Source organism: Lagenorhynchus albirostris, chromosome 16, assembly GCF_949774975.1.
Source record: "Lagenorhynchus albirostris chromosome 16, mLagAlb1.1, whole genome shotgun sequence".
NCBI lineage: Eukaryota > Metazoa > Chordata > Mammalia > Artiodactyla > Delphinidae > Lagenorhynchus > Lagenorhynchus albirostris.
This window is the reverse complement of record NC_083110.1, coordinates 68,334,311-68,361,618: the sequence shown is the minus strand read 5'-3', so window position 1 is coordinate 68,361,618 and position 27,308 is coordinate 68,334,311. Positions and strand designations below refer to the sequence as shown.

Below are 27,308 nucleotides of genomic sequence, written 5' to 3'. Positions count from 1 at the left end.
CCTGCAAATCCCTAAGTACTGACTGTTTGGCTCTCTACAAGTAAAGTTTGCCAATCTCTGGCAAGTCACGCTGAGCAGGGTGGCTTTCTTCCCTGTCCCTTCCTGTGAACCCTCAGTTATTTCAGGTTCCAGAGTCACACATCTTCTGCTTCTTCGTTGAATGTGCACCATCTTCATCATCATGATGATAAAGTAACTTTCCTTTATTCTTAATTCCGGGAGTTTAGGATCTCTTGCTCCTCTGATAATAGGCCATCGCGCCTGTGTAATTATGTGACTCTCTTCTGAATTGTCGGAATCGTTTTGTCCTTTAACGTGACCCAGGCCCGTATCTTTTGCGCTGGCCGCCTTGAGGACAGGGGCTGTCCTGTTCTTTAAGGCAGTTGAGCTTGCTATAAGCCAGGTCATGCCCAAATACTTCCTCTGTATCCTCCCAGAGTACACCTGTTCTTCCCCCACCAAACATGCCTACAGGCACCTTTTCTCCCTTTGATTGATATTTTTATATCTTATTTTGAAGGTTAGTGAACACTAATATTTATTATTTAATAGTGCTGAGCACAGTTTAATCCTTACAGTGACCCCATGTGACAGGTACTTCTACTCTCCCCATTTTATAGCAAAGGAACTGAGGCCCAGAGAGGTCAAGTCAGTTGTCCAGAGTCACACAGCTCGATGTGCCAGTGTCAGGATTCGAACCCAGCCCCGAAGGTCAGATTCCTGCCCCACTGCCCTATCTGCCTCTCTGTATAGATCCATTTACAGATGATTTCACAGTGAGAGGCTTGGGAGACTCTCAAGAAACACCCCCTGGTGCTCAACTCCTAGATGGGAGGGCAGGCCCCCTGTGGGGATAATGACCCAGCAGGACTTCCCACAGGAGGGTTCAATCCCCTTCTGTCCTGTTCTAATCATGGGAATCCAGACCAGAGCCAGACCTTGGGTGCTCAGAGCTTCCCTCCGGATGGGATCCCCACGCCCTCACCAAGACAAGGCTTCCCACACCCCGTATGGGGAGTGGGGCTTCTTGGAGGCTGCAGCTGGAGGCCCAGCCCACGCAGGAAGCCTGAGCCCCAGGACCCAAAAGCAGAGACCTTGTCGGGGCCCAGGTAAGGAGACATTTTCCCCTCAGACCCCAGGAAGCACGCTCTCAGAGGCAGCCCTTCCTCTGGCTGACCGAGGGGCCAGGAGTGGCCGAGAGGAGCAGAAACGTCTCTCCAGGCCAGGGGCAGCAGAGGCGAAGGGTCATCCACTAGCAGCTACCAGATGTGTCCACCATGTGCGAGGCCCTCGCCCCGGCGAGGAGCCCGGCCGGAGGTACTGCTCGCAGCCGTCGCCCTTCCGCAGCCGGCCCGGAGCGCAGCTGGACTGCTTAGGAAATGAGCAGATCATTCTGTTCCTTCCTGCGTGCTGTGTGTCGCACCTGCTGGGGCTGCAGGCTGCTCAGAGCCTGCCTCTGGGACTTGGGTCAGCTCTCTCGGTGTCGGGCCAGATGGAGTTCGAAGGACGTGGTATGGGAGCCAGGTGGTGGCCTGGCCTCTGCTGACCCTCTTCATGTGGACCTGTCTCAGCTTGCCGGACAGCAATCCAGTAACCTGGCTCCCGTAGGGCGCCTGGGTCGTGGAGGCCCCCAGGCAACGATGACAACAGCCTCCTCGTACTGGATACGCACCAGGCCCTGTGGAAGCACCATTACCTTTTGTCTCCTTGAATCCTCGACAACTCCAGTACTATTCCTGTTTTATGAAGAGGGAAAGTGAGACCCAGAGAGGCTGTCACATACCCATGGTTAAATCTATGGACTCCTAAAGGCTGGATTCGAACCTAGTTACATTCACTCTAGAGAGCATAGAAATAGATCTAGTCGCCAAGCCACAGAAGACTTGGCTCTGGGGAGCCTGGTTTTGTGCAGCAGCTGCAGGAGCATTACTCTGCCCCCGGGGGAAGCTGGGAACCGACGCCCTTGTGGTCCCTGCTGAGTACTGTCCCACGGGGGACGTGAGCCCACGCTGCCTGTTCTCCCACCATCGCCTGGGCCAGGCCTAGGGAAGCTCTCTCTGTCATAGGTCCCCCAAAGAAGCTCATTTTCCATGGCAAAGGTTTCTAGATTTCCCCACCTCCTGCCCCTGTTCCTGGTGGGGCAAGGAATCCCCAGCAGCCCAGGGGTCCGTCCGAGGTCAGGGCCCCGTCTCTCCTACGATCTCCCTGCACCCCCTTTACCTTAAGAGCCGTCCTCTGTCATCACTTGGCACCCCCCGAAGGTCCAGGCCTGCCCCTCGTGTGGAACACGCAGCACAAGGACTTCTCAAAACCAGGACTGGGAATGCACTTCAGCTTTTGCCATTTCTGTTCTCATCACGAATATTCCCTTGGCCCTCTTCAGGGACTTGTGTGGATGGACACTTACACGTTCATGACCTATATATAGTAATATTCATGCCACCATCTATCTCTCTTTTTCCTCTGCTATTGCTTATGAGATTACCTTCGTAGTCTAGTGCCCATCTTACAGATGGAATAATGGAAGAGAGAACGATGTTCATGCTCTGTTCTTCTCCACAGTTGCATATGTTTTTGTTTTTTGCGGTACGCGGGCCTCTCACTGTTGTGGCCTCTCGCGTTGCGGAGCACGGGCTCTGGACGCGCAGGCTCAGCGGCCATGGCTCACGGGCCTAGCGGCTCTGCGGCATGTGGGATCTTCCCAGACCGGGGCATGAACCCGTGTCCCCTGCATCGGCAGGCAGACTCTCAACCACTGCGCCACCAGGGAAGCCCTGCATATGTTTTTTATTCTACTCAAATTATGCTCATTCACCCTCATGCCATGTAAGAAATGCTGGGTGGTCCTGTCCTCTGAGCATCCTTCCTTGGTCCTAAATGTTCATCACACCCTCCACGCTCCCATGGAGCTCTGACCTTGTCTATTAAAGCACTTGATAAGGAGCTGTGAGCACCTAGTTAAGACTTTCTCAGGACTGACTCCTGACCATCTGGATGTGTCCCTCAGCTAGTCCGTGGGAGCCATCCAGTATCTGCTGAGCAAATGATTGAACTTGTTATGGGAGAGGTTTGGGAGTTAGAAGCCAGGTCCTCTTCCTCTGTGTACCCCGATCAGCCCTTGTCTTTGTAGAAAGTGTATTCTATGCAGAAGCCATCATAGCTACCATGACAGCCTGACTCCATCTGGCCTTTCAAGTGTGTTATGTCATGATGTGTACAATGATACCGTGTGTGTGGTGGGCATCGGAGCCTCATTTGGCCGGAGGCGGGGGGGAATGCTGAGGCTTGGTGAGGTTAAGCAATGCGCCCACAGCCCTCCAGCTGGATGCAAACCAAACACTGTGGATGGGGTGGCTGACGGGAGTCACGATAATCCCCGTTCTCCCTCTCGACTTGCTTGACGTCCAAGCTGGGCATTTTTTTCTTCTGGCTCCCTCTCCTTCCACCCAAAGGGTTAATTCCAAGTTGTTCCCAGTGTATCGTATCTGAAAATGTTTGTTTCATTTGTTCATACCACAGATTCCAGAACGGAAACAGCTCTCCACCCCAAAGATCGAGTCTCCAGAGGGTTACTATGAAGAGGCCGAACCATATGACACATCCCTCAATGGTACATCCTGGGGACGGGGCTTGGAGGGGGTCCAGTCACTTCCTGCACGGAGGCCAGTGCCAACTCCCCTGGTGGTGACCGGCACACTTACCCTGGCTAGAAACACAGGGCAGCCTGGGCGGCTCTTACTGGAGAGCGTGGCCCGAATTGAGAGCTGGCCACAGAGCATTTGGCCTCTGGTCTGCTGGGGAGCTGAGACCTACAGCAGACCCAACCCACCCACAAGGAGGGGCTTGGGGTGGTCCACAAGGAGCTGGTTTACTGTGTCTGATGCCTTCTGTGGTCCTGCCTGGATGTTGCTGGATTCAGCACAGAAATGTGACGAAGAAGAGGTGTGTTGGCCGAGAGGCACAAGGCCCCGTAAGCAATGGAAATGTGGTCAGGCTGAGCCAGAGCCCAGTTTCCAGGTTCTTTCGCTGGACTAATAGTCACTGGGCTCCCACCATGTACCCAGCATGCTTCTAGGAATCAGGAGCTCAGCAGCACGCAGGATTCAGTGGGGTTCAGTGGTCACGGCACTTAGATTCTGAAAGGGAAGACAGACAGCAAATAAACATAGGATGTGTCAGATGGTGATAACTTGTCAGGATGGAAAGCTGCAGGGGCTGGGTTGGGGCAGGAGAGGGATTTTATTTTAGATTAGGGAGGGCCTCTCTGATAGCATGACCTTGAGCAGATTCCCAAATGAAGTGGGAACTGGGTGGAGCTGACACCTGCAGGAAGAACTTTCTAAACAGAGAGCACAGTACGTGCAAAGGCCCTGAGGCAGGAGAGCCCTTGGCATGTTTGGAGGCCATTGTGGCAGGAGCAGGTGGGGTTGGGGGAGGGAGATGGGAGATGGGGACACAGAAGCAGCTGTAGGCCTTGGTAACGACTTCGGCTTTTCTCTGAATAGACTTTTCTCCAGCCTTTGGAGGGGAGGGTTGTTTGTGGCTGACCTAACTTAGGTAGATGGGCTTTGCTATGGGGGCAGGGCTCACGCTGTGAGGCCCTTTGCTATGGGGGCAGGGCTCACGCTGTGAGGCCCTTTGCTATGGGGGCAGGGCACTGGCTCGGCCAGTGGTTCTCAGCCTGATGAGGTTGGATCAGAAATAGAAATGCTCTCGTTGTGGGGATTCTATAACACAGAAAGGCCTTGAAGGTTCTGGAAGAAAGATGGTTGTGACCCCATTCTCCCAGGTAGCTGGACTCTGGTCCCCTCACTCTGCCTTTCTCACCTCCTTCTCTTTCCTTCCTTTGTAAGTGAAAGGTCTTTGAAAGCATAAAGCAACTTGCAGATGTCAGCAGTAAGGATCCCTGGTGGTGGGAATGAACTTGGCCGAAGGGGGGACCTTGTTGGTGTCACAAAGAACTGGCCCTGGGATGAGATGGGACCAGTCACCTGGAGCCACATGGGATTCTTGTCCTCTTTCTTCACACTTTACCTACTGTCTGCGGTCCCGGGAACTGTGTGGGAGGTGAGGGCTTCTTTGGCCCAAAGGAATTTTATCCTAAGAGTCTGGTTTTGTGGACAGACATCACTTAGCTTGCGAGGTGTTGCCAAGTCAGCGGCCGGACTGTGATTTCAGACTGGAGCTGAGAGCGCGGTGGGGCTGTCTGGGTGCGTCTGGAAGGTGGGAGCAGTGACTCACCCCGGGGAGCACCTCCATGTGTCTGAAGCCCATCTCTCTCGGGTGTGGCCTGTACCAGCCGGGGCCTGCCTCCCAGACGCTCCCGGGGGCCTGTTGGTGGGGCAGACACTTCATCTCGACACAAACAAGCAGTCAGAAGGATCCCGGTGTTTGTCTCTCGACTGGGAGTTCATATTGGTTTTATCCAGAACTGGGGGTGGGGGGGCGGGGGGGAGGGGTCATCACAAGGTCAGGAAGGAGGGTGGGGAGAAGCCCAGTTGCCTTTGTCCCCTGCCAGCCCGAGGACGGAGGATGACTTGTGGGGAGCTGGTCGTACTTACCACGAAGAGGGGGCCTCCCCTGCATCATAAGCTGGCCTGCCCTTGGTTCCTGCCTGCTGTCCCCCACACCTGTTTGACCAGTGGGACGCACAGGTCACAACAGCAGAAATGACCATTGGACTTCCGCCCCTTGCTCTACTTCTTTGTCCAACAGCGATTTTGCTGACTTCCTGAAAAAGACCAGTTGCTTGGCCTCTTGGCCTGCTTTATCAGCAGTCCGCTCACTGCTTCCCTGGGTCAGGTCCTCTCTCTGAACAAGTTTAGTAAGTGCCCTGCCGGCCCGTGCAGGAGCTATTAGGTAGAGCTCCTGCATTGCTGGTGTCTCCTGCTAGAGACGGTAGACATCAGTAACGGCAGCTGCTGTAACAAACGAGCCCTCTTGCAGCTTAGAGTAACCCAATGCAGATCTGACTCTCACTCACGGAATAGTTCAGCTGGGCGCTACTGGTCAGCAGGCTGCGTCCAGCGTGAGCTCGGTCCCCTTCTGAGGCCACAGAATCCACCACAAAGAAAGGGTGGAGAACCTCTATGTGCTCCTTAAAGGCACCAGGCAGAGTGACACCCAGTGCTTCTATCCACATTCCATTGGCGGCAGGAAGTCACATCTCTGGATGGGAAGGGGCTGGGAAATGATGTCCTTGGCCAGGCTGGGGTACGCCTGACAAGCCCACATCTCCAATGGGAATGCACTAACTTCTGGTGGGAGGGCAGCCGCGTCGCCACATCTCTTTGTGTCTCTGCATCTGGGTCTGCCGCTCTCTTCATCTTCTCTCTCTTCCTCTTGCCTTTGTCTGTCCTGCTGGATCCCACACAGATCATTCTGGCAGATTTCCCCCCAGTGGAGTCCCCAGGTGGGTACAGGTACCTGAAGGAGTCGTTTACGCCACAATCACCTTGGGTACTGCTTGTCCCAGAGCGGGAATGCCGGTGATCCCATCTGCTGCCTGGCCCTCTCTGAGGCGGGGTGCATGCCCCGAGGGTGGCTGCCGCCCTCTTCCCGTCCTCTTGCATGGGTTCTGCACGCGCACGCCGTGTGCTGTCCCTCTGCAGACCCCTGCCTGTAGCCTCCAAACAGATGGCTAGAGGATGCAGAGCGTGGCATGGCTGTCCTGCCCTCTGTTCCCGAGGACATGCCACAGGACACAGTGGGTGCAGTCTCCTCCACCTGGGGACAGCAAAAAGGGGTTTGGAATTATCTGAGCATCCTGCCTTTCACTCCTGTTCATCCTGCAACCTCTAGAAGCCAAGTACCTGTTTAAGAATACCCTACATTTATGGTTGGGCCGTGATCACTCTTTTTTTTTTGTTTGTTTTTGCGGTACGCGGGCCTCTCACTGCTGTGGCCTCTCCCGTTGCGGAGCACAGGCTCCGGACGCGCAGGCTCAGCGGCCATGGCTCACGGGCGCAGCCGCTCTGCGGCATGTGGGATCTTCCCGGACCGGGGCACGAACCCTGTCCCCTGCATGGGCAGGCGGACTCTCAACCACTGCGCCACCAGGGAAGCCCCGTGATCACTCTTAGCGATAAATAAAATGGTCGATACATTTGCCCTAGATTTCCTCCAAGCTGTTCCCCATCGCCCTTGGAGGCAGAGGGGTGGATGTTAGAATTCTCCATGGAACATGTGGGGCAACCCCAGAAGCACAGAACAGCCGGGGGCGGGGAGGAGGGGGGCGGGATTCGGCCAGCTTCTTCACACTAATCTCTGTAGCCCCGCTTATTAATCTTTATCACTGGAAGAGCTATCCCAGTGACTACATCATTCTTATTTCATTTATTGTGCAGCTAACGCAGTGCTGACAAGGGGTACATTTTTTACAGAATCACCCTGATCCTACCACCAGATCAAACCAACTATTTTGAGTTCTCTCTGAGCCTTTCAGTACTGTTCTCTTTGTATAGATAATTTTAATTGTGCTTTCTCACTTACTGTCTCATCTTAAGGAGATTCTCAAGTTGCAGACTAGTCTTCAGAGCTTTCACTGATTACGGTTGCCCGGTACGCTGGATGAAATCAGACTTTCCTGAGTCTCCTTCTGCTGACTGTTCAATAGCACTTGAAGAAATATCTTAATGCATGTAACCTTCCCCACTTCCTTCCTTTTTTAAAAACTAGTTTCTTAGGATAAACTCCCAGGACTGGGATTATTGGGTCGAAGGGTATGAATGTTTTTATGGCGCTCGAAACAGCAGGCTGACAGGTTGTTTCCTGAGAGGCTGGCGTTCATTTATATTGCCACCAGCCATACGAGAGAGTTCAGGGTCCCCTACTGGGTAGCACCACTATTTTCAGTCTTTGTTTATTTAATAGGTATAAAATTGTGAACTATGCAACTTTTTTATTAAGCCAGGGAAGGGAGTAGTATCACACTGCTTTTCAAGAAGACTGATATTAAAATAGTCAAGGTATTATTTTTAAAAATATTAAAGCAAAATAAAACACATTTTCATTGGCATTGTAGCCAGAGTAACTGTGGCCGTGGCCTCATTCTAATTCAAATGAGGTTCTGTTTTCTTAGTATTGCGGGAACCTAGCTATGCAGGTAGTTTAAGAGGCTTCTGGAGAAGAGAAGATGGGGGACCCATGGGCTGTCTCTTTTCTGATGGGTAATGTGGAGAAGAAAGAGAGGTTCCATTCACTCTGACTCAAGGGGACAGAACGTGTCTGTAGAAGTCACAGGGAAGTAGATGTGACTTTCTAACTGTTAGAGCTGCCCAGTAATAGAAGGAATTGTCCAGCAGTCGGGCGGTATGAGCTCCCCGTCCACGGGGGGATTCAAGCAGAGGCTGGGGCAGGGTTACGACAGGCAGGATTCCGGTGCTGAGCCAGGGGTTGGACCTGGATCCTGAGGTTCTCCTTTCTCCGTGTCCTGCATTTCGGGGTTTGATTGACTGATTTTTTTCTGCACCTAGTTTTTGTTGGCCTTGAATAGCGCAGTGAGGCCTGGGGAACAGAGAAATTCTTGCAGGGTGGTGGAGGCAGAAACCGAGGCATGCAGAGCGGGCACAGGATCGGGTGCGATTTGGTGCGTTTTGGGATTCTTTTAAACAGAATAAAAACGTGAGGGTGGCTCATTGCTAGAAAGGAAGGGTAGCAGGTGGGGATGGGCAGAAGATGCTAAGCTCGTGACGGGAGGTGCTCTGTGGGGAGGGAAAGAGAACGGAGCCTGTGGAAGATAAGCCGATTTTCCAGCAGGGCTGCGATTGTGAGGAGAGCCTTCAGGAGTGCGAGGGTGGCCGCCTTCCCCGGAGGGCCAGCTCCTGCTGCTCCCAGGACAGAACCAGGGACAGGGCAGGCCCAGTGGGCCGCTGCTGGAGGCTCGCCCAGCTCTGGGCTCAGACGGCGACCCTCTCCTCCTGGGCCCTCAGAAGCGATCTCATCCTTCAGCGGAGGAAATGGAGGCCCCCAGCAGGGGCACTGGACCTCTCAAGAGCAGGCGTGTGAGGGCCGCGTCTGGTCAGAGGTTTCCACAGGGTCTGAGGCGACAGGATTTGAGGAGGAAGAGGGAGACTCCTGGTTTTATGTCACCTGCATCTGCGGCCGGAGGCAGCATCCAAGGCGCTTTGCTCAGGGGTTTGGGGGCCGGAAAGTCCGCCTGGGTGTGTGGTTGGTGACTGTGGGCTGGTCCAAGGGCACGGAGGGGGCAGGGTGGCCTGGGGACCACTGGCTGCCCCTGCCTGCTCCCCTCCCTCCCGAAGGAGCAAAGCCTGTTTCGGAACATCCCCTGCCCGCTGGAACTGTGACGGAGGGCTCTTCCTTGCAGAGGATGGAGAGGCCGTGAGCAGTTCCTACGAGTCCTACGACGAGGACGAAAGCAGCAAGGGCAAGTCGGCCCCCTACCAGTGGCCCTCGCCCGAGGCCAGCATCGAGCTGATGCGCGACGCCCGCATCTGTGCTTTCCTGTGGCGCAAGAAGTGGCTGGGCCAGTGGGCCAAGCAGCTCTGCGTGATCAAGGACACCAGGCTCCTGGTGAGTGTCCTCTCCCCGGAGTGGAGGTGCGGGTGGTCCCTGATGCCAGGTGCTTAGAGCCTGTCGCGTCAGGGGGTTTCTGCTTCTCCCCAGCAGAGCTTCGTGTGCGAGGATGAACGTGCTTTCCCTTAAGTAGGAAGGACTAGTACTTTCAGCAGGCTTTCAAAGGGGTCTGTGACGACTGCCCCCTCCCCTCCCCACCGATCCCATCCCACAGATATTTTTTCCGGGGATCTTTTTGTCCCCTGGTCTGTGGGCTACTTCTTCTTTACAGTCCTTTTGCGGCGGAGCCTGCTGCCCAGGCAGGTGACTGATTATAAGAGGAGACCCATAAGGGAATCAGAAGATAGTACTCTGACCACAGCCCCGTTTCTTGTTACTTTAAATTAAAATTTGGTTTTATGTCCCAGTGTGAAGTTCCATGGAGTCATTATAAACACCCTTCTTCACTGGTTACAACCCGCCCTGCTGCGCGCAGGTGTTTTCCAGGTAATCCTGTTAAGCAGCCCCGTAAAGCACCTCCATCTTACAAGTGAGAAACAGAGGGGTAACGCATTTTCTCTGGTAGGGAGGAGAGTCGCTTCCTTTCTCTGCTAACACATCGTCTCCTAACGAATCGGATGATAAACTTGGCCTTCATCCCCTCTGGACCCCTTACTGGGGAAGCCGAGGAAGGAACAGAAGCAGAGAGACAGAGAACTGGGAAAAGTGCCTTCCACCCTGGAGAGGTGGGAGTTGCCTGCAGAGGACACATTTTAGGAGCCGGCGTGGTCTGCAGTGCGATTAGAGCAGCTTGGATGAGCAGGGCTGGGGAAGAAGAGGCTTGAGGGAGACAGAGACAGCTGCCTGGTCACTGACGCCGAGAACACGCGTTGCCAGTGTTGGAGGTGACAGCTCCGCACTTGCACAGGGGTGTCCGGCCGTTGGGTTTGTCGTGCAGAGCCCACCCCTCAGCGGGTCCTGCCCTGCCCAGGGGCCCCTCCTCTGCAGAACCTGGCCAAGCAGCGTCTCGCCTCTCCCCTCTTCCAGTGTTACAAGTCCTCCAAGGACCACAGTCCTCAGCTGGACGTGAACTTGCTGGGCAGCAGTGTGGTGCACAAGGAGAAGCAAGTGCGGAAGAAGGAGCACAAGCTGAAGATCACCCCCGTGAGCGCCGACGTGATCGTGCTGGGCCTGCAGAGCAAGGACCAGGCTGAGCAGTGGCTCAGGGTGAGGGAGGCGCCAGGTGCGGGGGAGGTGGGCCTGCTCCGCTCTGGGGCTCCCCAGCCTTTTCAAAGGGATGGCTGTGGTCGGGGGTGAAGTGTCTATGATCCTTCAAGTTCGCAGGGCTTCCTGCATCGTCGGTGGTAGCGAGCCGCCTTAGGGAAATGGGTCGCAGGGCTAGGTCTCTGCCACCTGGACTTGGGCTCTAGCTGAAATCCACTTGCCTTCTGGTCTCCAGTGCGGCATCGCCAGCCAGTTCAAAGGCTCCTTCCCGGGGGAGCTGGGGTGGACTCTGACAGGCATGTCTGGGAGCCTGGCCTGGACCAAGGCAGCGTCCAGGCCTGAGTCCCAGGCGGCACGCAGACCCTCCACAGCGAGCCCCACGGCCCCCGGGAGCCAGCGAACCATCTGGCAAATGTGGGTGTTTACCCCCGCAGTGAACAGCCACCCCTGCCCAGGATGGGGTGAGAGGAGCTGAGGGCTGGCTGCCCTCACCCTGTTTGGGCTTTGCTGCCAACCCTGCCGCCTGCCTCCCGCCTCCCCGCCCCGCTTCCCTGGCACGCCACCAAACACCTGGGGGCCTGCGGGAGACAGGCCTCGGGAACACGCCCCCTCCCTGGCTGGGTCCCGAGGCCACACGTGGCTAGGGGGGCTCTGGCTTTGGTCTGGCCGTGGCTGCAGGCCTGAAGGGTCTTCCTCTTCCTTCAGGTCATCCAGGAGGTGAGTGGCCTGCCTTCTGAAGGAGCTTGTGAGGGAAGCCAGTACACCCCAGATGCCCAGCGCCCGAGTTGTCCGAAAGTAAGCCTCTACCCTGCCTGAAAGAGAGTTCAATTCCATTTTTGTCTCCATAAAAGTCAAGGTGTTAAGATGGGGAGCTTTGCTCTTGCACGTCAGCCCAGTTGATAAGAAACGTGCAGTGCTTGGTTAAGGGCAGTAGCTTCAGCTTGGCAGGGAAACTGATGAGAATGACAGAAGCCTACAGTATTTTCTTGCTTGGGGGAAGGTTTATTGGGACAAAAGTCACTTTGCCTCCGTTCTTGGGCAGGGAGATTTTTCGAGGCTCTTCCTTCCCACTTAGGCAACTGTCTGGGTGTTGGACCCCAACCAAAGGGCCCTACTGCTGATTTGCATGGAGCTGTGGGAGCCCTGCTTTAGGGTCAAAGTTGAGAAAGTTGGGCTGGGTGCTGGCCGAGGGGAGGGCTGTCACTGCGGGGTCACATTCCATGTCCCCAGGTGGGTGCCCGGAACCCTGCTGTGCAGAGGGTCCCTGTGGCTCATCTTGGGGTCCCCACCCCCGGCAGGGAGGAAGGCAGAGGATGGACAGAGGCCCTGAGCAGGGAGGAGGCTCTCTGCTCCTTTGGAAGGCACGGGCCACCCCCATGGAGGAAAACCCACAGCCTCCTAGGGTGACGGAAGAGGGGCTGATGTTTTCATTCTTATTCATTCCTTGGTCATTGACAAGAAAACCGAAGTCAGAGTAAACCTGGAGATTCCTTCACATTGGGGTGAGAAACAAGGCCTCTCCCTAAAGACCCAGCACACAAGATTCCCGGGCCAGGTACTGCAGTCCTTGGTCCTCAGCGAAGGCCTTGTTGGTTGGGAGTCGCTGGGCTTGTTTTCCAGGGGTTCTGGAGTCAGTGGTTCTAGAAGAAGCCTGATGGGAATCTTCTGAGTGTCTACTCTAGGGACTGTCTCTAGTCCCCCAACAGCCCTGAGAATGCAGACAGGGGTGTTATCCCTATTTTATACACATGCAGGGTGGGGCTCAGAGAGGCCCTGCCGCACTAGAGAATGCTCCAGGTGGGATTCGAATCGTGGTCTGACCCTGTGAGGACAAGCCAGCCCTTCTGCAAAGCCTGCCGCGTTGGTAGTGCAGTCAACTCTCAAAAGATGTCCTGGTATGGGTGGGTCCCAGCTTCAGTTGCGATGCTCTCGTGCACCCTGGGGCTGGCTACCTGCCCTGCCCACTGGCTACGGAGCCGCCGTCACACCAAGTGGAGTAGTCATCTTGAGAACTCACGATCAAGGATATGCGGTGGCCTGAAGAAGGAAACAATGCTCTGGGATGGGGTGGGGAACCTCACAAGGGAAGGCAAAGGCAGGTCCTTTAGGGAGCCCCAGGGAAGCCTGGCCATGCCCCACCAGTGACTTGGACTCCAAGGTGACCCCTAGCCTACACCCAAGAGTCATCTATTATTTTCCCTTAAATTGTGGTCTCCCAGGTAACCATTCCCAGACAAGATCACCCACTTGTCTCTCTCTCTTCCACAGCCAGATGTAACTGAGAAGTACCTGTCAGCCTCGGACTATGGAAGCTCCATAGATGGCCACCCTGAGGTCCCAGAGACCAAAGACGGTACAAACGCTCTGGCTCTCAGCCTAGGGTTGGGCGGGGTGGTATCCCGGGCTTTGAGGCTCGGCTGTCTGGCTCAACCCTACCGAATTTTAACAGCTCATTCCAGCATGCCTCCAGTTTCTAAACTGCTTAGAAGTATACAGCTGATAGATCGCGGAAAAAAGGAGTGAGGACCAAACTGAAGTTACGTTCCATGAATTGCTGGGGGTAGAATATTCTTTCATCTCGTTTGCTAACCCTAGTTCAGATCTCTCTGAACCCATTCAGTCTGTAAGGATTCTCCAGTGCTGACGTGTTCTGTAGGAGAGGTTGGTGTGCCTCTAGAGACACCTGACTGCCCTGTGGATCCGAGTCTGGGGCACAGACCTGTGCGCGCACAGGGAGGGGCAGACAGGACAGGGACAGGTCTGCTAATTCTTCCGTCATCCATGAGCGCACATCGGTAGGCTGTGTGCAAGGCTGAAGGTTTTTCCTCTCATCTTGACAGTCAAGAAGAAATGTTCTGCTGGCCTCAAACTGAGCAACCTAATGAACCTGGGCAGGAAGAAATCTACCTCGCTGGAGCCTCCGGAAAGGTCCCTCGAGACATCCAGTAAGCTTCAGTAGCCGCCTCCTGGGCCAGAGGGTGGGCTCCCCCGCCGGGCCGCAGCCCGTCTCCAGCAAGGCGGCTCAGACGGCCAGGGCGGGGACTTGGGGTTTGCTCTAGCACCTCTTGAGCGGGTGAGCCCACAGTCCACAGTTTCTGCTGATCTTCGCTGCAGGCAGCCCTTTATAAAGCCTCACCAGACCCTCTTGCTGCAGCGTGCGGAAGTGAAGGGTAGTTGATGGCCGTCCTCCTCACAGTCTTTAAAGTTGTATGTTCATTCGATCAATGTGTATGGAGCACGGTAGGCACGGTGTTAGGGAAAGGGGCCCAAGCAGGCGGAGGACACAGTCCTGAGAGCTTACAGCTCAACAGAGATGATGGCCTTATACCCATAACCGCACACTGTGCCGTCTTACTAGCTACAAGGACTCGGGGACAGAAAGAACCGTTCTTACTCTGTAGACAGAGATGGATGGCTTCCTGGACCTGAGCTGCCAAGGCCGGGCGGGAGCTAAACGGGCTGGGATGGCCCCCGCGGGCAGGAGCAAAGACTCTGAGGGGGCACTGGTAAGACCCGTTAAGGGGATGACAAAAGCCCATGTCGCCGGTACAGAGGGAATGTGTGGGTGCTGGGAGGCCCTCCAGGTCATCTCTGCTGCCCTTACTCGGCCTTGAGGAAACTGATGACAGGAAAGAGAGACAGAGAGAGCGAGACCTTTCCCAGAAAACATCCTGGCTTCCAACTCAAAGCTCATTGCTATACTTACGCCCCGGAGCCTGAAGGCCACTACTCTCCTTCTTTGGGCCTTTTCCTCCTCCTCATGGAACCCGTGTACCAGCCCTGGGCTCTCTTCCTGAGTCCCAGTTCAGCTCTGTGTTTTGCGGCTGGCAGGGTGGGCTGGAGCGACAGGAAGGCAGCAGACAGGGCCCTGCCTTTGGAGTCTCCTGGTTCTCTGGCCAGGTTGCCGGGTGACGGCCCATCTCTGCCAGGCCCTGTGGCCTCAGAGGGCACGGTGTTGGGCCTGGGAGCCTGGTCCCAGTGAGTCGCTTTGCGCGATGTGGCTGGGTTCTTGCTGGCCGTTACTCAGCAGGGAAGCACGCTGCTGTCCCCTGTGGCTGGGGAAGGGCCAGAGAGAACATAGCTACTCTCCTTCCCAGGACTCGGTGCCTGAGCTCCCTGCCTCTCTCTGGTCCAGAGAATCGGGATGGGCGAGTGGGGCGCCTGCCTGAATGAGCCAGAGTTCCTAGGTCCTGGGCTCACATTCTTCCACTTTGCTACTGTGATGTGATGGTCTCGTGGCCCTGAGAAATTCACGATCCCCACTGAGTGTCCAGCACTGGACTGGGTGCGAAGGTGGCTGTGTACTTTGACCCTGTTGCATGGGCCTAGTTCTTCCCGGCTAAGGTTCAGAGCAGCTGCCGGTCCCTTAGGATGGAGAAGGCATCCGCTTTGTAAGCCAGTGCCCCTGGGAAGGTGAGCAGCACAGAGACATGTCGACCCACGGTGTGTGGGGCAGGCAGAGGGGCCCGAGACTGGATGTTTACTGATCTTTCCAGCCCCAGGGACAAGGCTGTGCTTGGCACACGGTGTCAGCTCCGTAAATATTCACCTAGGTTGGGAGGAAGCTGAACCCAACACATGCAACCATTTAAAAACAAGAAAGGCCTATGTGATGGACGCACCCCAGCACTGGCAGCCCCTGTGTGCCGGTGGAGAAAGAAGGGCTGCCTGGTGGAGAGGCCAAGGGGCACAGAACCAGGCGCTGGAGACGAACGTGGCAAGTTCCTGCCCTTCACAAGCTCTGTGTCCCGTTGGGAGGCTGACATGGAAGTGGAGAATGTCGCTGTTCCAGGACTCAAGTGTTCTGAAGGCCGACCGTGCAGGGAGGGCAGGACCCAGGAGGGCCAGCCACCTCTGGGAGGACGTGGAGCTGGCCGAGGGGGAGGGGCCTTTGCAGGCTGAGACCCAGCGACTGGGGACGGCAAGGTGTCAGGGGAGCTGAGGGAACTAAGGCTGTGGAGGTGAGGGGGTCGCATATGCGGCCAGGACACCCAGGCTGGGGCGAGCTTCCTGCAGGTGGCCTGGGCTGGCAAGGGCGGGGGAAGGGAGACAAGGAGGCCGGAGTGGGGGTGCCTGCCTCGGTGCTGCACACACACACACAGACACACGCGCACATGCACAAACATGCACGCAGACGCACACAGGCATGCAGACACACGCGCACGCACACCCACACACGCACACACACACACATATGCATGCACGCACACACGCACACACACACACGCTCTCTGCCTGGTCCAGGCCAAGGCACGACTCACTTCCCTCCGGACAGGCCTTTCTCAAAACCCAGTAGCACGGTGCTGCCCACCTTCAAAGGATCTAGCAGCTAACACGAAGGAGAATTCACAGCCTCTACGAGGCAAGGAAGTCTCTCGGGCAAAGCATGGCAAGCCTTGGAGCTGAGATCTGGAGAAGCCTCTCCAGGGGTCCGGGAGCAAGGGCAGCCCTCAGCCACGCACCCGCCCTGAAGCCGCCTCCCACCCCACAGGTTACCTGAACGTGCTGGTGAACAGCCAGTGGAAGTCGCGCTGGTGCTCCGTCAGGGACAGTCACCTGTACTTCTACCAGGACCGGAACCGCAGCAAGGCGGCCCAGCAGCCCCTCAGCCTGGTGGGCTGTGAGGTGGTGCCGGACCCGAGCCCCGACCACCTCTACTCCTTCCGCATCCTCCACGACGGCGAGGAGCTGGCCAAGCTCGAGGTACCGCTGGCCCTCTGGCTGGGTGGGAGTGGGGAGGCACGGCCAGGGCAGAGGTCGTGGTCACGGCTGTTTGCCGCAGGTCCTGAGGACCGCGGTCCTACAATGGGAGAGTCAACTTAGCCACCCTTTATTTTTACTTCCTTTGCCTGAGATTGTTTGCATTTTTAAAAAATTTCCATTCCCTTTCTGACCTCAGGGTGGTTGTGTTATAGGAACGGGACAATGAGCTATTTCCTGCACTTAGGGCAGGAGGAGTATTTATAACTCTCTGAGTTGCTGGAAAAACTTTCTGGGGACTCAAAGCGGGTTTGTGATTTCGTTTGTGTATCACCAGATGGGGGCCAGTACATAAAAATGCTGACTGTTAGGGCTTATCTGGAGGGGGGGGGGAATAATAAGGTTTGTGACACAATTACATTATTCCCACTCCCCGTCCTCTGTTCGATGTTACATTTACAAAAATAAGAGGTGACCTAATGCCTCGCAATGAGCCGGGCAGGCCCGAGCCAGAGGGCTTTACAGGCACTTAAGCACACACCCCAGTTCACCCCTGTTCATCTAGTCCTGTATCCAGGGGTCTTCATCCAGATTTTGCTCCAATACTGCCCTCTGGTGGCTAAAAGATCCACATCCCAACTGCTTCCCAGGGACAAGCTTGTATTCATTCCTGCATCCATCCATCCTGTTGACAGATACCTATTCAGCACAGTGATAGGGTGAACAAGACAGACTCCCTGCCGTGGAACTTACATGCTAGTACAAGAGTGAGATATTATTCAGTGGTTGTCCAACTGATTACTCAGTAATCACTCAGCAGTGGGGCAGGCGCTATGAATAGGTAGGAAAGTTTGCGTGCTGGGCGGATGGGGGCTGGTGTAGGGAAAGCCTGTGGGACAAGGTGGGGAGGGACGGGGGGGGCTGATCCTAAGAGCAGTGGGAGACCCTAAAGGGTTTCAAGGGAGGGTGGCGTGTTCAGGTTTGGATTCCAAGATTCTTCCTCCAGCTGCTGGGTGGGGGACGGAGGAGTGGGGGACAGGAAGGGATAAAATGAGACCCGTTAGGAAGCTGTTACCATCGCCCAGCGCAGGGATGGTGGTAGCAGGAACTAGAAGCAGCCCGTGAAAAGCTGTATTGAGAAATCCACTTGAAAATGAGTGGGGAAAGGAAACCAGCTAAACGTCAAACTGCACTTTTAGCTGCCCCTCTGATCGCGAGAAAAGAGCAATAAGGTGGCAGAGCGGTGTTGTGTAATGCCAGCATGGTGACTGTTTTTCCTCACGAAAGTAAACCTGTAGTATTTATAGAATTCCCAGTTCTTTATAAAGCCCAGAAACCCTGTTGGCATTTTAATAGAAATACTCAATGTGATAACGTATTTGATTAGAATGCATTGTCCCCTGGAGAAAATCAGGCACCAACTTCACTGGAATTTAGCTCAGGATTTGTCAGAGCCAGCTGACCTGGTGTAACGTGTATAAGACATCCTGACTCTTAAAACCATAAACAAAAATAAATTTGAATTTTGTTATTTCTTAGGGATCCAGGTAGTCTTGTATAAATGGACTAGGGTTGTAATCTGAAATGTGATCATTCATAAAATAGAGGTGTTGACCTAAAATACATACATTTGAACAGTCCTCTCCCGGTCCATTAGCCTTCTAGAAATACATGTTTATAAACATCACGTGATACTTGGGACAGACGTCCACAGCATCATTGAGGTGGCACCAGGGTGTCAGCAGTAGCAGGAAATATCATTTGGGGGTCCCTGGGGGATGGGATATGCTAGTGAAAATGAAGAGCATGACCCCAGGGCTCCCAGAGGCCTTGCCTGGGGTGGGCATCAGGGCAGGGGTGGGGCACCAGGCAGCACACTCCAGCCCTGCTCATGTCCCTCTCGGCCTCCTCCCAGGCCAAGTCTTCCGAGGAAATGGGCCACTGGCTAGGCCTCCTGCTTTCTGAGTCGGGCTCCAAGACAGACCCAGAAGAATTCACTTACGACTACGTGGATGCCGACAGGGTTTCCTGTATCGTAAGCGCCGCCAAAACCTCTCTGCTGTGAGTATTAAGGGGCCTCCTGCTTTGCACCCTCCCACCCCCAGCTATGCTTCTAGACCGAGGCCCAGGCTGGCCGCTGGTGGTCAGCCGAGCAGGGTGGCAGCTGGGAACTCAGGGTGGGTCCCGTTCTACCCAGCAGCAGGCAGGCCAGGGCCAGGGAGCAGCCCTGCAGGAGGCCCAGCAAAGAGCTGAGCCAGACCTCTGGCCCGGGGGCAGCCACAGCATCCCTGGCTCTCATGAGACGCTATCCAGCTCCTGAAGGCAGAGTTGGCGCCTTTCCTGGCCTTCTGCTTTCCTTTCTGTGGAGACAGCACTTTCCCATGGCTCCATCGCTGGGTCCCAGCACACCCTGGAATAAGCAGGGCAGGGGTAGTACTTCTGCTTCCTAGATGAGCAAACTGGGACTCGGGGAGAAGTGGTCCTCGGTTGGGGGGTAGAAGTAGCATGGGTAGAAGCCGGCTGAGCCAAAATGGGGAAGGCATCTGGCCTGTGCTGGCCGAGTGTATTGTGAAGATGAAGCGAGAAAGGGTTTTGCTGTTGTTGGAAGGAGATCCTGAAAAGGAGAAATCAGGGCGAGAAGATGGCAAAAGGATTCCAAGAGGAGGGGTACGGGGCGAGGGAAGTTCGTTTTTCGGGAAGAGAAATTTGGAACCAGGAGTTCTAGTAAGAAGGCCCTGGGGAGAGAGGGAGGGGATACCCCTAAATAAATGAATTTGTTTTAAAATGAGGTCAGAGCTAGTCCCCAGGCCTCCTGCACTGCCCACAGATTTCTCAGCACCTCTCATTGTTATGACTCCTTTGAGACTGGTGGCTTTTAGCACCCTGTCCTGAATCCTCTTTTGCCGTGTCTTCCAGACTGATGCAGAGAAAGTTCTCAGAGCCGAACACTTACATTGACGGCCTGCCCAGCCAGCATCACCAGGAGCTACTGTATGATGACGTGGAGGTGTCAGAGCTGATGGCTGTGGTAAGGGCGCCGGCTGGGCTGCAGCCTGGGGCTGCCCAACCTCTTCCTGCCAAGCCTCAACGCCAGAGATCGTTAGATGGTCCCTGAGAGGAATGGACTCCAGGTCACCCTCAGGGCCATCAGTGCAGAAACCGAGGCGCAAGAGGTCATATTTTGTATAGTGGGGCGGTGCCGTCTGCCTGGCTTGGGGACTTGTCTAGATAAAACAGCTGGTTAACCACCCTGGTCAGTGCCAGGGGTGCGGGGTGTGGCAGTGGGAATGGGGAGCAGCAACACCATTAGCCTTTTTTAAAAACTGAAGTAGAGCTGATTTGCAATATTATATTAGTCTCAGGTTTACAGCACAGTGAGTCAGTATTTTTATAGATCATATGCCACTAAAAGTTATTACAGGGGCTTCCCTGGTGGCGCAGTGGTTGAGAGTCCGCCTGCCGATGCAGGGGACACAGGTTCGTGCCCCGGTCCGGGAAGATCCCACATGCCGCGGAGCGGCTGGGCCCGTGAGCCATGGCGGCTGAGCCTGTGCGTCCGGAGCCTGTGCTACGCAATGGGAGAGGCCCAAACGGTGAGAGGCCTGCGTACCGCCAAAAAAAAAAAAAGTTATTACAAAATAATGGCTGTAATTCCCTGTGCTGTACAATCTATCCTTGTTGCTTATCACCATAGCAGTTTGTATCTCTCTTATACATAGCAGTTTGTATCTCTTAATCCCATACCCCTATCTTGCCCTTCCCGCCTACCCTCTCCCCACTGGCAACCACTAGTTTGTTCTCCATATCTGTGAATCTGTTTGTTTTGCTATATTCACTTGTTTGTATTATTTTTTAGATTCCACATACGAGTGGTATCATACAGTATTTGTATTTCTCTGACTTATTTCACTAAGCGTAATATTCTCTAGGTTCATCCATATTGCGGCAAATGGCAGAATTCCATCCTTTTTATGGTTAATATTCCATGTCTCTGTGTGTGTGTGTGTGTGTACACACACACACGTATATAATACATACATACATCTTCTTTTTCCATTCATCTGTTGGACACTAGGGTTGCTTCCATATCTTGGCTACTGTAAATAGTGCTGCTATGAACACTGAGGTGTGTATAGCTTTCCAAATAAGTGCTTTTGCTTTTTCTGGATATATACCAAGGAGTGGAATTGCTGGATCAGATGGTAGTTCTATTTTACTGTTTTGAGGAACCTCTGTACTGTTTTCCATAGTGGCCGCACCAGTTTCCATTCCCACCAACAGTGCACAAGGCTTCCCTTTTCTCCACATCCTCGCCAACATGTTATTTATAGGCTTTTGAAGATAGCCATTCTGACAGGTGTGAGGTGGTATCCTGTGGTGGTTTTGATTCGCATTTCTCTAATAATTAGTGATATTGAGCATCTTTTCCCGCGCCTATGAGCCATCTGTATGTCTTCTTCGGAAAAATGTCTGTTCAGGACTTTTGATTTTTTTTTTTATATTGAGTTGTATGAGCTCTTTATATATTTTGGATATTAACCCCTTGTCGGTCATATCATATGCAAATATTTTCTCCCATTCCATAGGCTGTCTTTTCATTTCATCAGTGGTTTCCTTTGCTGTGCAAGAGCTTTTAAGTTTCATTAGATCTCATTTGTTTATTTTTCCTTTTATTTCTTTTGCCTTAGGAGACAGATCCAAAAAAATGTTGCTATGCTTCATGTCAAAGAGTGTTCTGCCCACGTTCTCTTCTAGGAGTTTTATGGTTTCAGGTCTCACACTGAGGTCTTTAATCCATTTGGAGATTATTTTTGTATGTGGTATGAGGAAATGTTCTGTCTCATTCTTTTAGCTGTCCAGACACCATTAGCCTTTGAGGCTCACAGCTGAGGGGGAAGAATCCCCCTGACAGCAGGTTTGCTTCACTGGGCGTGGGCCTCTGTGCTGAGGGCTTCTGTGGGTTATCTCATTTAATCCCAGCCACCCGATAGGGAGGTACTATGAGTCTCTTCTCTCCAGATGAGGAAGTGAGCTCGGGAAGATGAAGTACTGTCTCCTGGGTCCCCCAGCTCTTGAATGGCAGACCCAGGCCTTCTAACTCCAGCTCAGCAGGAGGCTCCCTGGGAAGGAGGCCCTGCAAACTCCGGCACAAGGAAGGGGACGGGAGACCTGCGGCAGGGCCCCCTCCAGAGCCCAGGGAGCCGAGGCTGTGGAGAAAGCCCCCTGTCTCTTCCCTGTGCAGGGGGAGGCCCCTGAGGAAGCTGCTCCTGCGACAGATGCCCCGAGTGAGCCTGACCCCGACCGCGTATACCTGGACCTCACGCCCGTCAAGTCCTTCCTGCACGGCACCGGCGGTGCACAGGCCCGGGCCCCCTCGCCCACGCTGCCCCAGCCGGACCCTCCGGCCGAGGCCCTCCCTGCAGACCTGAACCCCACCCCCGATGAGCCCCTCATGGTGTCTCCAGAGAACCCCGAGTTGCAGGTACAGGGGGCCCCCCAGCAGGTGAGCTGGCCTCACCTTCTGGGGTGTCTCGGCCAGCTGGGTCCTGTTTGCTTTCTCCCAAAGCAGATGCAGCAGGAGAGTCAGGAACCTGAGGAGCCTTCCCTGGGAATCACGGCAGTCAAAATCCAGACTGAACAGCAGAAGATCTCCTTCCCACCGAGCTGCCCTGACACTGTGCCTATCACCCCAGCCGGGGCCAGCCCACCTGTGAAAGACAGGTTGAAGGCAACCAATGCAGGTGCCTGTGCTAGATTAAGAGTTGAAGGTTTTGGAAAGGGCTTGGAGAAGTTAGCCCAATTCCCTCCCTTTCAGATGAGGAAACAGAGGCTCAGAGAGGTGAAGGACTTGCCCAACGTCACACAGCAAAGAAAGGGTGGGCCCCATTTCCTTTTCTGTCCGTGCTAGGCTGGCCTGGCATCCAGCTCTAATCTACTGCCAAAGCCCTGGGTTCCGTCTGAGCCTGCAGAGTGGGGTGGGACAGCCCTCAGGGGCCAGCCTGGCTGACCCGGGGGTTCCCCTCTCTGGGTCTGTAGAGATCAAACTTGGCAAGAACAGGACAGAAGCCGAGGTGAAGCGGTACACAGAGGAGAAGGAGAGGCTTGAGAAGAAGAAGGAAGAAATCCGGGGGCACCTGGCTCAGCTCCGGAGGGAGAAACGGGAGTTGAAGGAGACCCTGTTGAAGTGTACAGGTAAGGGCCCCCCCTCAGCAGAGAGGGCCCGTGGAGGGGCCTGGGCTTTCCGGGGGAAGAATCCGCATCTGCACCTGGGCTGCAGCCCCGTCAGCCTTTGGCACAGGTGGGTGCTCCCTGCAAAGTCCTCCCCCTCCAGCCCGTCTGAAGGGCCACTGTCCTGTACCAGGACGTAGCTGGAAAAGCTGGTTAAAGGAGGAAATGCTCTAAAAATTGTGTTTAGACCTGAAGTGTTTGATTCTCACTTAAAACAAATGAATATTTTTTGGCCCATCTTCTAAAGCAGTGCCAAGGTCTTTTCCTGCCATCTGGGCTGGCTGACGGGAGCCCTGGGTCCTGGTTTCCACAGTAACCACATCTCTAATGCCTCATCTGGTCATTTTTTTACAAGCACCTTGAGTTTGTGTTCATTTTAAAGAAATCTGAATCCTTGTAGATTATTTTCCAAGTCATCTTCATATGATTCTTCAGCCGTTTCCTAGCACCTTGTTTCTCCCAAGACCTTTCAGCAGCATTTGACTTCGTTTTCAGAGTAGTAACTCTGGGCTCATTTAATATTTAAACTGCAGACTCACCCTAACAGGTTCGGGCTCTCTGGGAAGCTTATAACATGATTGGTGGTGGAAGGTCATGGGGGGCACAAAGGGACCCACTGTTTTTTTTTTTGTTTTTGTTTTTTTTAATATTACATCTTTATCGAGAGAGAATTCACAGACCACACGATAACCCATTTACAGGTGGTCTTCAGTATATCCACAGAGCTGTGCAGCCATCACCACAGTCAATTTCAGAACACTTTCATCACTCCTCATTAGCAGGCGCCCTTGCTTAGGATTCTATATTGAACACGTCCATCCTTTCCTCTAGCGCAGTGAGCTCCCAGGGTTGACTCTTCATAAGTCGTCATTTCTTGGTGCTGTAGGACCAACCTGAGAACTCCAGGGTGAAGAGGGAAGCATAAAACAGGGCTGAGAAGGTGCCAGGGCTGAGGACCACTGCTCCACTAGGCCCAGGGAAGCAGCACACGCGCCAGAAGGATGGAGGGAACCGTGTGGGGCAGGTTGCAGTGGCCCAGCCATCCTCCAAGGGTCATTAATAAAGCTCCTCTGTCCCTTTGGGGTCGCTGTCACAATAGCAGGTATCGAAACAACTGAGAGTCTCTCTACCAGAAGGGACTTAGGACTCAGGTTCAGGCCCTCTCGTGAAGGCAGAGCTCTTCTTCTGGGGCCTCCCCAGCCTTTGTGGAGTGCGGACACAGGACCTGGGCTGGGAGGCCGCCCATCACCCAGAGGCCCATCCCAGCCCTGAGTGTTGGAGCCAGACCTGTGGTCCGGGGCCACTTGGGGTCCTGTTCCGGCAGAGCGTGTGCGAATCCTGCCCTCCCCCTGGTGGGGCTTCTGGCTGAAGGGCTGTTTGTTCCCTGCAGCCGACTGGCTTCTCTCTGCAGACAAGGGGGCGGCAGCCAGCCTGGAGGAGAAGCTGAAGGAGATCGACGAGGAGTGCAGGGTGGAGGAGCGCAGGCGCGTGGACCTGGAGCTCAGCATTGTGGAGGTGAAGGACAGCCTGAAGAAGGCCGAGGCCGGGCCCGTGACGTTGGGCACGACTGTAGACACCACCCACCTGGAGAACGTGAGCCCCCGAGTGAGTCTGGGAGCCGCGTTCCTCTGAGCTGCTTGCAGGGCCTCCTGGACTGGGCTTGGGGACTGGGTCACCCTCCCCGCCCTGAACTCAGCCCTCCCTCTCTCCTGTGACCACAGCCCAAAGCTGCCACCTCGACTCCTGCCCCGGACTGTACCCCAGTCAACTCCGCAACTGCGCTCAAGAACAGGCCTCTGTCGGTCATGGTCACGGGCAAAGGCACCGTCCTCCAGAAAGCCAAGGTAAGCGGTCGTTCCCGGCCTCCTTCCGGGCCACGGGTGGCAGCAGAACTGTCACTACGGTGGGGCCCTTCTGAGGCGGGGGGCACCTTCCAGCTTCGAGTGGGGGCCCTGCTCTCAGCAGGAAGAGGCAGGGGCTGGGGCTTTGCTGTGTCCTTCCAGCTTCGAGTGGGGGCCCTGCTCTCAGCAGGAAGAGGCAGGGGCTGGGGCTTTGCTGTGTCCTTCCAGCTTCGAGTGGGGGCCCTGCTCTCAGCAGGAAGAGGCAGGGGCTGGGGCTTTGCTGTGTCCTTCCAGCTTCGAGTGGGGGCCCTGCTCTCAGCAGGAAGAGGCAGGGGCTGGGGCTTTGCTGTGTCCTTCCAGCTTCGAGTGGGGGCTCTGCTCTCAGCAGGAAGAGGCAGGGGCTGGGGCTTTGCTGTGTCCTTCCAGCTTCGAGTGGGGGCTCTGCTCTCAGCAGGAAGAGGCAGGGGCTGGGGCTTTGCTGTGTCTTTGGCATTGACCAACCAGAAAGGTGCTTGTGCTTGGTTCAGTGTCCTTACGAGTCAGCCTGAGGGCGCGTGAATCCCTGCACTGCCCGCCACGTGATATCAGTAGAGTCCGGGGGAGAGCTGCAGTTCAGAGACAGACTGGCGCTGGACAGTTTTCCAATTAAAAAAAACCTCAGTGACTCTGAAGGACTTCTGCCATGAAAACCAAAGCAGCAGATTCAGACAGGTGTCGGATTTGCCTAAAGCCATCCGGCCGGCTGGTGACAAAGGCTCAGTAAAAGGCGTAAACAGGGAGCAGGTGCCCATTGCTGGGTTTTTGCCTGAGGGCTAGACAAAAAGTGTTATGAATCCTTGACTCATTTATACAGTCAAGAGCATGCCTGGAGCTGCCTGTGTTTTTGGCAAACTCTGCTCCTTATTTTTATCCTGCTTATTACCTGCAGGAGATATTTTGAGGCACCTGCACCAATGACTAAGTATTAAATCCATGCAAGCACACGAGCCACTGCCACGGCAGACATCACTCACCTCCCTCTCTGCTGCTCCAGGGCCTCAGAAATCTCTGAACACGTGCTCCAAGCAGTGGGGGACACGCAGGGGTTGAACCTTACTTAATTGGCGTCTCTATTCCTAGCTTCTTCTAGGAATATGTAGGTTGGCTACGGAGGATAACTAACTTTCTTCTTTTGGGGGGACGCTGGTGTTTGAATGGTACCCTAGGAATGGGAGAAGAAAGGAGCAAGTTAGGAAACAAACTTCATCTAGAGACTCTCCTGTCAATATGGACCTTGGTGACAATCCTGCTTCGTTACAGTCTTCGTTAAAGCAGCAACTCTGTAAAAGGGTGAGTCTGTTTACAAGAAAAAGGAAGGACTGGGGTTCTATGAATGGAAAACTTCAGCTAAGAGGAGGCTCTGTCCCTTTGCAGAGCCAAAGGAAGTAATACGACAACAACAACAAAAAAGACTTGTTTGGAGACCTAAGTCTATTGGTTGTAAACATTACATTGCTGTATTTAGGGGTATTCTGTGTTTCTTCCTTGAAGTTTTCAGCAATTGCTTTATCAAGCTTTTTAAGTGAAAAGATTCTGATGTGGAGACTTTGGTGGAAGAGAAATTAAGGTAGCAGGGCCCTGTCCCACTGGTCACATGGCTTTGGTGATTGAGAAGGTCTAAACCCCTATCTGATTCTTAGCAGCGTCAGGGGTTAAACCGTCCTTGTCTTCAACTGTGTAAAGCCATCTATGGTTTTTTGAGAAATGGTAACGGGGAAAACATTTGGGACCAAGCTGAGGCACTGTTGCCAGTAAATTAAGGACTTTTTTCAGGCTAAAGCAGGCCAGAACCAATTGCTTTTAAATAAAATTTTAAGTGATGCTGTATTACATAGAAAAAAAAGTTTCAAATCCTGTAATTTAGAACAGCGAAAAGTGTTGAGATTTAACTGACATTTTACATTACCATAGAAACAAGATTACCCTGTGTTTACAGATTCAGTCCTGCGGTGAGGCGATTTCTAAGAGAAGAGTTACTTAGTATAATGTTCTCTTAGTCCCTGTTTTTTTAAGTTGTGCTCGATGTCCAGGCCCTTATCCAAGAAAAAGAGGGGCGAGTTTTGTTTCTGGTGGTCTCTTTCGTCTCTTAAAATTGGCAGTGCTGTTCTTTGTGTTGCCCGTTCTTCTCTTCTGATGGCACTGGTTAACACAGGTTGGAACACATTGGTAACACAGGTTGGAACATTTCACCTGTCATCTCTCAGCCTCATTTCTGGGGGTTCTGAATCAGAGTTCTTTAACACTGGTTCCTGAGAACTAAAGGTCTTTTGAGTCTTATTGTCTTTCTAATCCCAGGGCATTTATTTCCTTTGTCATAAACACTTGGTGTCCCAAGTGGTGAGTTAGTTTTGGTTTTTTTTTTTAATAAAATGTTAATTGTATTTTGGATTTTCTTGTATTTCATGGAAAGACATGGGGCAAGGCCTGGCAGACTTCTACTTAAAGGGGGGAAACATCATGGTTATTTATGCGCTGAACTTCACACTATGTGCAGTAAAAACTGGTAGAACTACAAGGTGGGCTCTTAGCAGGAGACTTTAAGCCTCCTTAACTCAAGTAGCATAGGTAAGGCTGAAAGAAGATTTTAATAGTAAAATTAACACAAGGGAAACACCTTTAGAGGCTGACCATATATAAGTGGTTGAAAATCAGTACTCCTAGAAATTAAACACACTCCTAAATAATTCCTGGGGGAAAAAAAGGTACCAGTACTTGGAAAGTTGCCTTAGTAGTAATAATTAAGAAAGTTTATAGCATAAACAT

General features: G+C 53.8%; 1 protein-coding gene across 17 annotated transcripts in view; it reads left to right on the top strand.

Moving 5' to 3' along the window:
- AFAP1L2 (actin filament associated protein 1 like 2) overlaps positions 1 to 26,926 on the top strand; it is a 124,048-nt gene extending 97,122 nt beyond the window's left edge. For 5 of the 17 annotated variants that reach the window (XM_060127201.1, XM_060127212.1, XM_060127218.1 and 2 more), the window contains exons 5-19: positions 3,520 to 3,610; positions 9,326 to 9,531; positions 10,561 to 10,740; positions 11,443 to 11,532; positions 12,197 to 12,292; positions 13,006 to 13,090; positions 13,578 to 13,682; positions 16,229 to 16,440; positions 18,353 to 18,498; positions 19,354 to 19,465; positions 21,680 to 22,178; positions 22,474 to 22,629; positions 24,056 to 24,270; positions 24,387 to 24,509; positions 25,626 to 26,926. In XM_060127201.1, the coding sequence (XP_059983184.1) occupies positions 3,520 to 3,610; positions 9,326 to 9,531; positions 10,561 to 10,740; positions 11,443 to 11,532; positions 12,197 to 12,292; positions 13,006 to 13,090; positions 13,578 to 13,682; positions 16,229 to 16,440; positions 18,353 to 18,498; positions 19,354 to 19,465; positions 21,680 to 22,178; positions 22,474 to 22,629; positions 24,056 to 24,270; positions 24,387 to 24,509; positions 25,626 to 25,667 (2,358 nt within the window). In that variant the 3' untranslated portion in view covers positions 25,668 to 26,926. Of the gene's footprint in view, positions 1 to 3,519; positions 3,611 to 6,375; positions 6,460 to 9,325; positions 9,532 to 10,560; positions 10,741 to 11,442; positions 11,533 to 12,196; positions 12,293 to 13,005; positions 13,091 to 13,577; positions 13,683 to 16,228; positions 16,441 to 18,352; positions 18,499 to 19,353; positions 19,466 to 21,679; positions 22,179 to 22,473; positions 22,630 to 24,055; positions 24,271 to 24,386; positions 24,510 to 25,033 lie in introns of all 17 variants that reach the window. The other 12 variants (XM_060127208.1, XM_060127210.1, XM_060127207.1 and 9 more) reach the window with 12 other exon arrangements.
- Positions 26,927 to 27,308: the final 382 nt, after the last annotated feature.